At 32.0% G+C, this 15,176-nt stretch overlaps 1 protein-coding gene across 1 annotated transcript; it reads right to left on the bottom strand.

Moving 5' to 3' along the window:
* Positions 1-8,023: 8,023 nt before the first annotated feature.
* On the bottom strand, positions 8,024-8,794 carry LOC117927111. Its single transcript, XM_034846519.1, has 3 exons — positions 8,648-8,794; positions 8,511-8,566; positions 8,024-8,424 (listed from the first exon to the last, which is right to left on the bottom strand). Exons 1-3 carry the CDS (start codon positions 8,706-8,708, stop codon positions 8,299-8,301), a joined length of 243 nt encoding a protein of 80 aa, XP_034702410.1. The 5' UTR covers positions 8,709-8,794; the 3' UTR covers positions 8,024-8,298.
* Between the last annotated feature and the right edge of the window lie 6,382 nt (positions 8,795-15,176).

Below are 15,176 nucleotides of genomic sequence, written 5' to 3'. Positions count from 1 at the left end.
TACCTCATAATTTATGGGGGGAAGCAATTCTTTCCTCTAACCACATTTTGAACAAATTACCACACAAGAAAAAGGATGTGACTCCATATGAATTATGGAAAGAAATAAACCATCTTATAAATATTTGAAAGTGTGGGGGTGTTTAGCTAAAGTAGTTATTCCTAATCTTAAAAAGGTTAAGATAGACTCTAAAATAGTTGACTGTGTTTTTATTGGTTACGCCAATAATAGTAGTGCATATCGGTTCCTTGTATATAAATCAAACATTCCTTATATTCATAAAAATACAATCATTGAGCCAAGAAATGCCTCATTTTTTTAGAACACCTGTCCTTGTAAGAGTATACCAGAGAAAAGTTCTCAAAAAAGAACATGTGAGGCTGCTAATAGTAGTCATCAATATATTGAAGAACCTAGACACAATAAAAGGGTCAAAGTATCTAAGTCATTTGGTCCTGATTATCTAACTTATATGTTAGAAAATGAACCTCATACATTTAAGGAAGCAATGTTTACTCTAGAAGCTATGTTTTTGAAAGAAACTATTAATGGTGAAATCACACATGGTAGCTAAAGGTTTTGGAAAGAATCTATCATGAAAAATCACACATGGGAACTAATGGATCTTCCGCCATGTAATAAACCTTTAGCTTGTAAATGGATCATTAAAAGGAAATTAAATTAAAGGCCGATTGATCAATTGAGAAATATAAAACTAGACTGGTAGCTAAAGGTTTTAAACACAAAAAAAAGGCCTTGACTTTTTTTATACATATTCACGAGTCACCAAATAACTTCCATTAGAGGATTGATTGCAATTGCTACATTGCATAATCTTGAAATTCATCAAATGGATGTTAAGACAACATTTTTAAACGGTGAATTGCAAAAAGAGATTTATATGAAGCAACCTGAAGAGTTTATTGCTCCTAGATAAGAGAAAAAGGTGTGCAAGCTTGTTAAATCTTTGTATGGATTAAAGCAAGCACCAAAATATGGCATGAGAAATTTGACAATATTATGATGTCAAATGACTTTAAGATCAATAAATGTGATAAATGCATTTATGCTAAGAGCACACCAAATGGTTATGTAATAGTATGCTTGTATATGGATGATATGCTAATTTTCAAAAGTAATAATGATATCATTAAAGCTATCAAGAAAATGTTGACCAAGCATTTTGATATGAAAGATATGGGTATAGCAAACATCATTTTAGGAAATAAAATCTCCAAGACATCTAATGGACTAGTATTATCTACATCACACTACATTGAGACAATACTTAGAAGGTTTAATAATGTGAAGATAGTCCAGTAAAGACTTTCGATAAATGTAAACCTACACTTAGCTAAAAATACCAATCAAACCATATCTCAATTAGAGTATTCTCATGTAATTGGTAGTTTAATGTATAACATGAATTATACACTGCCAGACATAGCATATGCAGTTAACAAATTGAGTAGATTTACGAACAATCCAAGGAAAGATCATTGGAAGGTGATAGTCAGGGTTCTTAGATACCTAAGATACACTCTAAATTATGGATTGCATTACACAAGATATCCAATTGTACTTGAAGGGTTTAATGATGCAAACTGGATATCTGATACAATGGATATAAAATCCACTAGTGGATATGTATTCATAATAGTAAGAGGAGTTATATCGAGGAAGTCCTCAAAACAAACATGTATTGCTAGTCTACAATGAAATCTGAAGTTATAGCTCTAAATAAAGCAAAAGAAGAAGAAGAAGAAGAATGGTTTTACAATTTTCTAAAGGACATACCATGTTGGAAAAAACTTGTGCATACAATAAGCATACATTGTGATAATCAATCAACTATTGGAAGAGCACATAATAGCATGTATATGGTAAGTCTCGACATATACGTCGAAGACACAATACAATAAGACAATTATTTTCAAATGGAGTGATTTCCATTGATTACATCCAATCAAAGGACAACCTTGCGGATATGCTTACTGAAAGTTTGCCAAGAAATCAAGTTAACTACTTATGAAAGGGAATGGGATTAAAGCCTATGACCAAAAAGTCTTCATAATGGTAACCAAACCTAGTTGACTGGAGATCCCAAGATCTAAGTTCAAAGAGACAACTAAGTTATGAATAACTAAGAGAAGCACTAAAGAGATAATCTCTCTTAACTATTCCTATGATGAAATAGTGTTTTCTACAATGTGAACTAGGTTAAACTTTACTTTTAATGAATCCTATAGCTTGGAAAACAAATGGGGTATTGCAAGATACTCTTAATAGGAATCACCTATGTGAGTGTGAAATGGGGTCATGTCTATGGGAATTTTTAAGGCTGAAATTCTCTATAACACTCATGAAACCTAGATCTGTTCAAGGCCAAAATGAACACAACCATGAGAATCAATGATGATTCAAAAGGGAATTGTTTGGATATTATTGCCTTGATTTACATCAATAGCTAAACAGTTCAAAACATCACATTCACTGATTAGCTAGTAAATTCGATAATATTTCACTAAGGTTCAAAGTCACAAGCTACCTATCCTAACCCAATTATTTTCCAAGTTGTACTCTCTTGATTGTTTAGCTTGTCATTTGTATTTTTTTTTTTTTTTTTTTTAAGACAACATCCATTCAAGTGGGGGATTGTTGGAATTTATATAAGTGAATGGAAATTAAGATTTTTTTTTTTTTTCTTGGAAGACATGTTTCTTAATAGACACAACTTGTTTGAAAGGATGTGTCTTGTATTTAAAAGACACATCCTCTTCCAAAGGATATGTTTGGTGTCTTAAGACATAACCTTTCAAAGGATGTGTTTAGTAGTTTAAAGACCCATTTCTTCTAAAGGTCACCATCAAATCTATAAATAGCCCCCCTTCCTGTGGCATTTTCATTTATTCATCCTTTCTCTCCATTCTTTTTCATTTCTTCTCATTTAAAACATTCAAGTCCTTTTTAGATTCAAGTCTAGTCATTTCTTTTTTCTACCAAATATTTGGCATTCAAAAGAGTACAAATCACCAAGTGATTTATTATTTCTTATGATTTGAAGTGTTACTGTCACAAGAAAGTCATGATTGTATCCTAGGAGACGATTGTCAATAAACTGTAAACACCTAAGCGAGACAAATTCATCTTAAGGACATCGAGTCAAACTCTAACCTCAATCAACCTTATTTGTGAGTTTCAATTTTCTACCTACTTTATTTTATTTGTATATTTGTTATACACATATTTTCAGTGATTTGGATAACAATTGAAACTATTATTGGTAATTGATATCAACTTATGGTCTTTGAATGTCGGTGGCATCTTACCGTTCACACACGCTTTTATGAAATGAGGCATAGACAAAGTGTTTGTCTAGCTCACATGAGGATGAAGAAAAGCTGATTGTCAAGGTTTCTATCCATCCCAAGCAGGGATGAGCGGTGATCTTGCCTCAATTGCCTTGTAGATTGGTGTTGAATCAATGGAAATAAGGGTAAGCTCATGCCCCACGATGATGCACAAGAGGACTCACATTACATACATACTACGTTTGGTTCATAAGGAATGGAATCAAGTTCCTTCAATAACAATAACAAACACACACATTTACAAATGAATTCACTCTCAAACTATGGTTAGGAGAGATGGGATAGGCTAGCTTGGAATCGCCCCTGAGTTAAGAAATTTCATTAAATCTTGGATGCACTAGCATCATGGGGGACCTCCTTGGGCAGTGGAAATCTAATCTCTATTGTAAATATATGGTTTGTAAATTGGCTATTCCATTATCATTTTATTTGTAAACAAGAATAGCTTAGACTTTTACTAGCTTAAGTTCTCAAGAACAACCTCAATGCTATCAAGTTTTTGGATCAAGCATGATGAAGCCTATTTATTTTAGTAGTAGAGTTATTATTATTCTAAAATTTACTTTTTATTTCTTAATTGGATTTTTAATAGTCAAATACAATGTAATTTTTTAGGAAAATAATTAATATGAAATATTTTCAAATCTTATATAAATATGATATTTACCATATATTGATTAATTAATTATATAAAAATGAAAATAAAAAAATTACTATATTCGGTTTAAAATTGACAACCACTGATGTTGATTGATAGCTAAAAGAGAGAAGAAAAAAATGATAGAAGTCAACTAGGGTCCCATATAATGATGGCCATTGATGGGGAAAGAAGCAATTGATTGAAAGTTTGATAAGAAAAATGAAATCTTCACCAATCGTAAGAGTAATCACAGAAGAAATGGGCTAAAATGACGAGCTGTTTTTGGGTTAAAGGAAGGAAAAAAAATCAAGAAAATTAGATGAAAAGGGATATGAGAAGATATTTCTATCAAAATCATAGGAAAAAGGTATTACCTTATATTGTAGGAATGATGAATGACTACTAAGCTAGGCAATTGAATGTCAAGTAGACTACTAAAATGGACGAGAATAGTGGAAATATTTTGATGAAGCATGTGTAAGACGAAAACTAGCTCAAGTTTGGACATAATAGGGTATGTCAAAGAAGGAAAAAGAAAGGAAGAATATTCTATTTAAAATCATAGAAGAAACATAGTCTTAAGATTCATATTCCAATAATAATTTTGTAATTAAGCTTAGGGAGGTTTGGGATAGTAATGGGTTGGTTTTTTAATTTACTCATCTCTAATACAATAAATTTGGAAAATGGATAACCAGGTTATCAGTTTAAGAATTTTTTTGTTTTAAAATCGAAGTGAGATTCAAGTGTCTTTTATTTTATTTAATGTTGTTTGGTAAAGTTTAATGAATTAAGTCAACTTTAAGTTAAATTGCTCTAAATTTGTCGACTTAAAACTTATTTATTTTTTACTTTAAGTCTTAATGTTATTGACATTTTTACCTTTATTGATTTTAACTATTATTTATATTTTTACCAATTTTAATTAATACATTTATTTATTAAACACCCATAATTTGAAGTATTGTTCAAATATGAGATAATTAAAAGAATATTTACTATAAAAGATGACTTGTGAATGTAGAGTTGTAATTATAAAACATAACTTCAACAAACATGGGTAAAATAGGTTTTAAAAAAAAGTTTTAAAATTAAGAATAAATTAACTATTTTAACTTAATACCAAAATATATATAATTTATTTAATGACTTTAGGTAGTGTTTATTTTATTTTTTTTATTTTTTATTTTTGTCTTGATTCTAAATAAAACTTAAAACTAAATAATACTTAATAGTATTAAGTATTAAGTTGTTTATTTTTTTAATATTATATTTTTATTAAGTACGAAGAAGTAATGAAAAAAAATAATGGGTTACTTTTAGTATTTAAAAAAAATCAAATATTCAACATTTTCTATTTAGTCAAACATTTAACAAATAAGTAATAAGTTAACATAAAAGCAAAAAAAACAAAATATCTTAACTTTGAAAGCAACTTGAGGTCACACTCACCTACCTTAAGCGTAGGCAATCAACAGCGGTTAATTTAAGCTGGACTTTGACGGCATCCGGCCTACAGGGACGCCTTCCTAATGCTCCGTTCGGTTTCAATAAATTATTTTATCAAAATAGTTAGACCTCATTTTCTTTATTTTAACTGTTTTGAATATGTAGGAACGTCCTAATCTCTTTTGAACATGTAGTAAGAGTTTTTAGCCGGTTGACAAACTGACTCCTTAGTTGAATACAAAAGATCAAACATGAATCCATGTTTTCTAAGAAACCAAGATTCATGAAGGTCACCAAATGGGGCAAAAGGGATTGCTTCGTTGAAACTATTGCTCCAGCATATCTTTAGGTCTGTTCGATCAGTCCAGCTGCATCAGTTGAGAGAAGTGGAAACTGATTTTTTTACTATTCTGCAGGAGCATCAATGGATTCAGATCAATCCTAAATATGCAGTAGAAACCTTTAATTCACCTGCCCTGCGTTGAGATAACATACTATTAAGGGCATGATTTCTATTTAGTATAGTCTTCCTTGCTTCTTATCCTTCTCAAAGAAATTAATACTGGGTTTTGCAGATTGTGGGCATGCAGCATGACCTTACTCAAAAACCAACCAATTGACTAGACCTCCAAAGGCTGCCTTGATGTGGAAAGCTTTTAGAAAAATCGGTGGTTTAACCGCTGCTAGTTTTACAAGATGTTTGATGCAGAAGAAGGGTGGTTTGGTCTTTGAATTCTGATGGGTAGGATAAAAGTCATAACTATATCTATATCTATATATATGGATATAGATTTATATCATTCATCTTCATTGTCATCAATGCACTAACAGTGTAGACATTGAATTTAAGAAATATCTCGAAGCATCTTTGAAGGTGCACAGAAAAGGAAGTTTTACAGCTTCATGTTCTGGTGCCCCATTTTTGAAGGAAAACAAGCGGGTCAAGGCATGATCATGAGGAGAAAGAAGTTGGGGGAAGGAGGTGAGAAAGGACTTGGAAAATGCATGTCAAACCAGATACATAGTAGTACCGCAGAACGCGGGTCATAATATGTGATGATTGGGAAAAAGAAGTTTTGAAAGGAGGGGGAAAAGTCCAACAAAATGTCAAAACCAATTTGAATACATCTCAGATTTACCAGTGTGGCAATTGACTGAAATGCACTTGATTAGAGAAGGAAGTGGAATATGTGGATGCCTAGTTCTTTTGGCATACGTACATGTAACTATGGAGCAGTGGCCCAATGGATGCCAAGGAAACTTAATAAATTAGTTCTCACATACGATAAAATTTTGAAGATTTTCTATCAACTAAAGTTCCATCACAGGAATGCCTAAATTTACTGTTTCTCAGATGGTTACAATTGCCTGATCAGCATGGCTTTTGGGCTCTGGCATGCTAGCTGTTCTACAAAACAAACAATTAGATTAATAATTAAAACAGTGATGAGTGCTTCCACATGATTAAGAAGAGTATACACATATGTATTATGCCAAAAATTGGTTTTTTTTTTTATCCCATGTGAAATATTACACTAACCTCATATAAGTATAATACCCTCATTGTATCTAAGGATGGCAATGGGGCAGCTTCGGGATGGGCCGCCCCCATCCCAACCTTGTCCCATTTATTCAAAATAATTCTCATCCTCATCTCATTTAAAAAAGTAAACGGGACGAGGTGAGACGAGGCAGGTATGATAAATTCTCATACCCGTCCACCCCGTCCTGTTTAACTTTTTTTTATTTTAAATTTTAAAAAAATACTTTTAAAATTTTTAATTACATTAAAATAAATATATTTTATAAATAATTAAATTTTTATATTTTTATAACTTATTTTATTAAAAATATTTTATTAGTATCTATATTTAAAAACAGTAAAATAAAAATTAAATTAATTTAATTTAAAAATTAACTTTACATATAATCGGAGCGGGACAAGATGGGACAAGGCAATACTCGAACCTGCCCCGGGTTTTAAAAAAATCTCAAACCCGACCCAAACCCATTTATTAAAATTGAAATCCGTCCCATTAGGAGCGGGGCAAGGCGGGTATCCAAAAAAACCCACCTCATTATCATCCCTAATTGTATCCCAAATAACTGTGGGGTTAAATAAACAAACATCTTTTCTAAAGCCAAACAAACTTCGATATCAAGATCAAAAATTGACTCTAATATCATTTTATAAAGACCCACACTCAACTATGTAAATATTGTTCCTTATTTTAATGAACTTTCACTGTTTTAAAACATATATATATATATATATATATATATATATATATATGTGTGTGTGTGTGCGCGCGCGCGCGCGCACGTGCGCAAGAGGAATTTTCTTTTATTCAATGTGGAATATTACATCGTGAGATTCTATGTTTAAGCATTATGTGTGTGTGTGTGCGTGTGTGTGTGTGCGTGTGTGTGATTAAGAGGAGCATATACATATAAAATTATAAATTTTCTTTTATCCAATGTGGAATATTACATCGTGAGATTCTATGTTTAAGCATTAGATCCATTTATTTTTGCTGTTATTCTAGTTTCACATTGAGCTACATTTCTCATAAGATAGAAAAACTATATATTCATTCTCATAGCAATAGCCATAGGTGTTCTACATGAACCCAAATACAACAATGCAGAATGATCTCTCTTGGCCTTTCCCTACCCGCCAACTTCATAAGGGTATGCTTCTACAATATTAACATCACAGAAACACGTATATAATGCTATAACATGATTCATCATACATGATCAAAATCTTTCGATATATAGAGAAAGAGTAGCCTATATTATTTAATTAATTTGGGCCTTGAGGCAGGATAAATAGAGTCAAGGGTTCCTCGGGCAGTTTGATCTCCCCTTCTTGCAGGGATCATGCTTGGGGTTGGCTCCTGCATAGTCATAGTCCGAAAGATCATGCCTCAAAAGCTTCCTTGAATTCATGGCAATTCCATTCTGTAAAAAACACATACGATAATGGTTATTAATGCAAAAGGAAAGACGAAAATATCCATAGTCAACATAGTTAATGAAGTCTATACCTTGACAAGTGAGTTGATAATGTTCATCCCATCCTTGAAACCTTCTGTGACAACACCTGAAAATGGGAGTAGTTGTCATTAACTTTGTAAGCTAATCGAACCCTTTTCGGTTTAGGTGAAATCAAAATCTTACTCACCTGAAGATAAGGGAATCAAGAGAAGGACTAGAAGAAGAGAAGCCTTGATCTGAAGAGCCATGATAATTTATCTCCTTTATTATCACTGTTTTTGGAATATTGTGAGCTGTGGTTTTGGGCGTGGAGGGGTTGGGGGATGTCTGCTTTTATTCTTACACTTGAAGGGAATGTATGCCATGAGACCTGCTTTTATGGTGCACCCCACCCACACGATAGCTATAGAGAATGATGATGGAAGGCCTAACGCCACAAACGGAAGTCAACTGCACTGTATTATATTATGGAAGAAAGCAAAACAATTGTATGCATTTGGCCACAAATCAATACTTGCATGGCTCAAACTCTTCTCATTTCAGCTTGGCCTTTTAGACTTTCTTTCCTTTACATCACAACTCAAATAATATTCTTCTTCCCCCAATACTAACATGCGCCATTGGCAGATTCAATGGAAAGTAGAACCATGAAAAGGACTCTATTGGTGTTGTTTGGATGGTTCATTGAGGGAACGCATTATTGGGCGCTTTAATCGGTCTATTGGAAAATGACTGACCATAGAATTATGAAACTTGAGTCTCAAATTCTTGTGATCCCAACCACGATTGAATATAATGGGTGTGGCTGTAACCATTTCCTGATTTTTTTTTTCTTTGTGTGGTGCCTTACACTACCTTTATGACATGGTGCCTTTGATCCTCAGACATCGGCTTTCACCAACTTTCCAAATTCAAAAAAGGGAGACAGACCATGAAAGTGGACTACAGATGAAATCGGTGGAAAAAATGCATTTGGTGTGTGGAATTTTGGTGAGCCTGTAGTGGAGCACTAGCAAAAGGAGGACTACACTACACTTTCCCAACACCAGATCCATTTTTAATCATTTATTAAAACAAAAGGTTAAATTAATCATCCTCAGGGAGGTATAGGATGTCGGTAATGATGGTGTTCTTGAGGGAAAGAAGAGGTTTGAACAAATTATGAATCTACCAAAACTGTGTCCTCTGCATTAATGGTTTGAAGGGTGTCCAGAAAAAGAAAACAATGTGCTATATATGCTTATGGAAAAGACTGATTAATCTTCAAACACAAATTAAGACCACTAGGATCTCCCATGTTTGTGAACCCTAAAGATCCTATCCGTGTAACAAAATATCCTTATTTTTAACGAATAAAAATTACATTAGTATCATGACCCATTCAAAGGAAACAACATTTGAATAAGTACTTGCTTATAGAATAAAACAAAATTGAGTAAGACTGTCGGCAAGAGACTTAGTTGATGATCATTTGGTGATGAGAGCATGTGAATGAGATGATTAATGCCGTATAGAACAGCGGTACTTAAGGCCACTCAATGACTACTCAAAAAGTGGCGCATGCTATTCACTTTGGATGCTTACTACATGGTGATGGAATAAACTCATCCCTGATGAAGACTTCCGGAAGAAGAAAGCAAGTGAGAGCTCATCCTCACCCACCTCCACTTGTTACATATGAAGGTGGCAGTCATATCACCAGAACTCATACAGCACCTTCCCTCAACTATATGTGCTCAAAACTAGAACCTAGCTACCATATCTTCAGTATTGAACTTTAGGGTGATCCCCGAATGCCCACTTCCAGGAAGTAGGGTTTATTCTTCCTAGCTAACATAACTTCATTATTTGAGGCCAAGAATGTGACACCATATGCCTACATTAAGTTGAACTGTCTGTATAATGGATCATTCCAAATGTCGATACCATAGCGTTTCATTCTGTACTGGGGTGAGAGCTTGACACATGATATCCATCTGCACTATCAAATATCAGGATGAAGAATTGAGATAGATTCATCCTTAGCAAGGAGTTAATAGAAAGAATATTTCCTACATTAAGGTATCCCACAGTGGGATTTGCAGGTTTGAGCACATTCTCATCCCTGAAAGAACATGACTTTACTAAATATCTAGGTTGTGTGTTGAACTAAATTGCAGTTGATAGCATAAATACAATCAATTTTGACCAAGTATAATAGTTTTTAGGTCAAGGTGGTGTTTGTGTTTTTACTTAATTCTAAATAGAATCTTAATTCTTAATAGTGTTAAATATTAGGTTGTTTGTTTTTGTAATATTTTATTTCTATTAAGTATTAAAAAGTATAGAAAAACTAATATGTTATTTTTTCTATTTAAAAAAAGTTACATATTTTGATTTTTTCTATTTAATAAAAAGTTTATAATAAGTCATAAAAAAGTAGAAAAACAAACAACCTAAATTCTGAAAATAAATTATTTTCAGCAAAAAACCAAAAAAATAAACACCACCTAAGTTTGATTGGACATGGGATAAGATATATTATATCTTATCCATCCTATGTTTAGTTAGTGACTGGGTAGGATAAGTTATCATATCACTTATTTTATTATATGTTTAACCAAGCATAAGATATGATAAGTGATGGGATATATTATCCACCCTTTATTTTTTATCCCTTTCATATGGGATATGTTAATCCCATGGAAAGATATGAGATATATTCATACATCAAAATTTTATTTTTTTTATTAATTTTTTATTTTTAACATATTCATTTTATAAAATAAAAAAATTAATATAAAATAAATTTTTGATTAAAAAAGAAAATAAAAAATATATTTATAAAATAATATTAATATATGATATATATATATATATATATATATATATATATAAATTATTTTTATATATTAAATAATATAAAATATAAAAAAATATTTGTAAAGTTTAAATATTTTAATCATAAATATTGTTAAACATAAATGAAATTCCATTTTTTAAAATAGAAATATTTAAATGTGACATAATTTTAATTTTAAACGTAAAAAAAAAAAAAAGTTAATATATATTTTATATTATTTTTTATTAATTTCATAAACTAAATATAAATAAAATATAATATAACATATCAAATATATTATTTTAAAATATTATATCTATAAAATATATCCTATTCAATATAATATGATATCTTAAGATATACAAATCCTGATATATCATATTCTGTCAACCAAACCTAACTTTAGTCCACACATTCCATGAAAATGAAAGCATTCCATTTCATTTTAAGCACATGGATTTGAAAATGAGTAGTTTTACTGGTTTCTTTTGCAATTAAGTGTCCAGATGCTTCCTGTTAGCATTTGGAAAACAGAATCATTTCATTTGAATCCATGCCTGTAAATACCATACACGGCCCTTCTTATATGGGCTAGGGTTCAATTTTGGGTCTTTGGTAACAGCTTTGGGCCCATTTGGCCCATCTGGAGTACAAGTAGTGGCTGTATCAGAGTTCTCAAAGATGGTCTGGGCCATTTGGGCTTCTCCATTTAAGGGCCAAGTCCAGTGTCCTGACAAATTTTGAGCTATGCCTCTTGAGTCATCTTACCCAGTATCTGTGTTGGGTGCTGGCCCACTGGCGCAATTCACTAGGCTAGTGTATCAAATTACTTAAAGCTGCTTAATTTAGAAGAACACGAAGGCCTTGTTTGGATAACCTCTTATTTTCTGTTTTAATCGAAAATAAAGTCAAATCCACCATTTTTAAACTACAATATGTATTATAAAATTTTCATTAAATATGAAAAAACTTTTTATATGGTCAAAATAAAGTTTCTATAAAAAGCAATATTTTCTTAATTTTCATATTAATTTTTTTTTAAATCACAAACTCTTCGAATAAAATTAGTTAAATAATTATAAAAACTCTTATTAAACTTAAAAAATAGCTTTTTAACTGCTCAAAAGTCAAACCAAATAGAGACAAAGTCACTCGGGTTTCTTTATATATATATATGTCTGCCCTATATTAAATATAAAAAAAAAATTGAAATTCCTCAATTTTATTTTCCTTTCTGTAGAACTTTCTATGATTATAAGAAATATAAATTTTAAACAAAAGTCTTCATTTATGGCAAACCTGTATGCATGTATGATTAGGCTAAGATGGTAAAGAATTGAACAAGCCTTTAGCCAATTTAAAAAGTTATCCTAATCACTAAACTTAGAGAGGGAAAATGAATGGGGGAGGGAGGGAGGGAGGGAGGGAGGATGACAAGCTCGACTACAATGGTGACTTTGATACCAATAGTAGTACTATCCACGTTGATTCAAAGGGTGATGTTCATGATTTCTCAATAAATACTTGGTCATCTCGATAGTTTCAAAGGAAACGAGATCCTCAAGTTTATTGTTTTGGCTCACTTTATCTACGGTTGGATCTATTGAAAAGGAGGTTTATATTGAAAATGGGGTTTCCATTGAAAATTAGGTTCCTTACCTATTTTACATAAAGATTTTTATTTTTTTTTATTTGCAATTGGACAATCATTAGGCTATTTGTTTCATGTTTGAGGTTTTTAGTGCCCATGTGGAACTAAGACCCGTAGATTCTAAAAAAAATTAGGATTAATTTCTCATACTTTCTTCTATGTGTGCATATTTGGCTATAGATGCTAGTTTTATTCTTATGGAGATGGAATGAAAAGAGAAGAAGTCGGAGTGATATTCAACCTTCAACCACTTGGACGATTAGAAGTTTGGGTCTTTGAAATATTCAAATCTGAGATTGGAATGGATATTTCATAATTCCAAGTAAGTCTCCTAGAAATCTAATTCAAAAAAATTTCATGTGCATGTTTTGCATAATGAGTTCGAGGGTTAAGACTAAGAGATTGGGAGGGTATGGGAATTAGGTTAAGAATGTTGACTTTGAGGTGGGATTGTTTGCTTGTGTGCTTCCTTTTGGGTTGGATTTGTGGCTTTAATGATGATTTGGACCTTTGGCTTTGGGTCTTTTTTGAAGATGGGGTATCATATGGGTGGACCTTACTTTTATAAGCTTAGTAGATCTATTCCTTTTTTAGTGGGTTTGGGATTGGATCCACTTTTACAAGAAATAGGTAATTTCCCCTACAGAATTTAATACACTTTAGCTTTTATTTTTTACTATGCATGTTCTTTCTTTCTTTGTCAAGTGAAGTAGTGGATTAAGATAACAAAAAGCTACTTAAACCTCCACAGTTGGCTATCCTTTTGTTTGGTGGTTATAAAAGGCAAACTCTCTCTTATGTTCTTTACTCATTCCAAACTTTGGGGCTTTTCCTTGTTGGTCTCTCCTTATTCTAGTGGTTTCTGCTTCCATAAAATAGATTACAAAGCTACTCTTACCCATAACTTAGAGCCCATTCTATGCCTTGTGTTTCTATTCTTAGACCTACCTCATACTCTAGTCTAGAGAACTTATTTTTAATGGATGAAGAAGACTTGACCTATTATGAGAGCCTCTCCAAGCTTTACCTCATAGGGAAAGTCTTGGAAGAGTTAGCCCCTTTGAAATCCATTTCTTCCAAAATGAAAATAGAGTGGAAACTTCACACGAGTCTTTTTTTTCATGGATCTAGGAAATGGTTTCTTCTTCAATGAATTTTCTATTTTTAAGGATTGCTTTAAGGTGTGCAAAAAAAGACTTTTTTTTTCCAAAAATCAAGTTATTATTCTTCAAAAATGGAGGAATTTAATTTAGTGAGACCTTAAGTCAACCACTCATTGGATCCTGGTGATTAGTCTTCCTATTGAATTACGGGGGTCAATATAGTAAAAATAAAAATCATATCTCAAATTGGAGTGGTTTTAAAAGTTGATTAAAGGAAAGATGAGATTGTCAAAGACTTGTTTCTAAGGGTGTGCTAAAGATGGATTTGAGTTAGCCACTTAAATATGAATTTAAGTGCCATAGGAAAGGCAAGATTAAATCAACTAGAATTGATTATGAGGGAGTCCTAAAGAAATGCTTTAGTTAGAGTCTTGTTGGTGACAAGCTTGATGAAAGTCCTAAAATTGAGTTCAAAGACTAGTTTTAACCTTGGTAAAGGTCATTCCAAATTGAGACAAAACTCTTGCCAAGGGAAATAAAGGTGATCACTTAGGTGCAAGTAATGCTTCATATGTTGAGGTATTAGTGACCATCATTTCTAGTGGCAACCCCAAAGATGGTGTGGTAAATGATAACAATTTGAATAATGAGGTTCAATAGTGGGAAAAACAAGGTGAGAAAATTCCTAGCAAACTTAGTCCAACCAATGAAGAAGTAGTGCTTATTTCCAGCCTTATTTTCATATATAGATCTTTACCTTATGATTCTCCTATGGCTTTATATTTGCATGGTGGGGAGGGTAAGGAAGCTACCAAAAAGGAAAAAAAGACGTATGTAGAAGGCTTTCAAGCTACTAATAATGTAATCAAGATGGAAATTGATGGTAGTGGACCCTATTTTAGGAAAAACAAGATAAGTTGATGGCTTAAACTCTTCCCAAAAAAGAGATGGAAAGAATAAAAAATTAAAAAATTAAAATAATTAAAATAAAATAAAAAATAACAAATAAAAAATAACAAAAAGAAACAAAGAGCAAGAACAAGAAAGAAAAAAGGCAATAAAAACCCCTTCAACCATCCAATCTTACGCATGAAGGTCGTGACATGGAATGTTAGAGAGGTTGGTTGCCCTAGTTTTGTAT

Source organism: Vitis riparia, chromosome 12, assembly GCF_004353265.1.
Source record: "Vitis riparia cultivar Riparia Gloire de Montpellier isolate 1030 chromosome 12, EGFV_Vit.rip_1.0, whole genome shotgun sequence".
Taxonomy (NCBI): Eukaryota; Viridiplantae; Streptophyta; class Magnoliopsida; order Vitales; family Vitaceae; genus Vitis; species Vitis riparia.
This window is presented reverse-complemented; position numbering and strand designations above follow the sequence as displayed.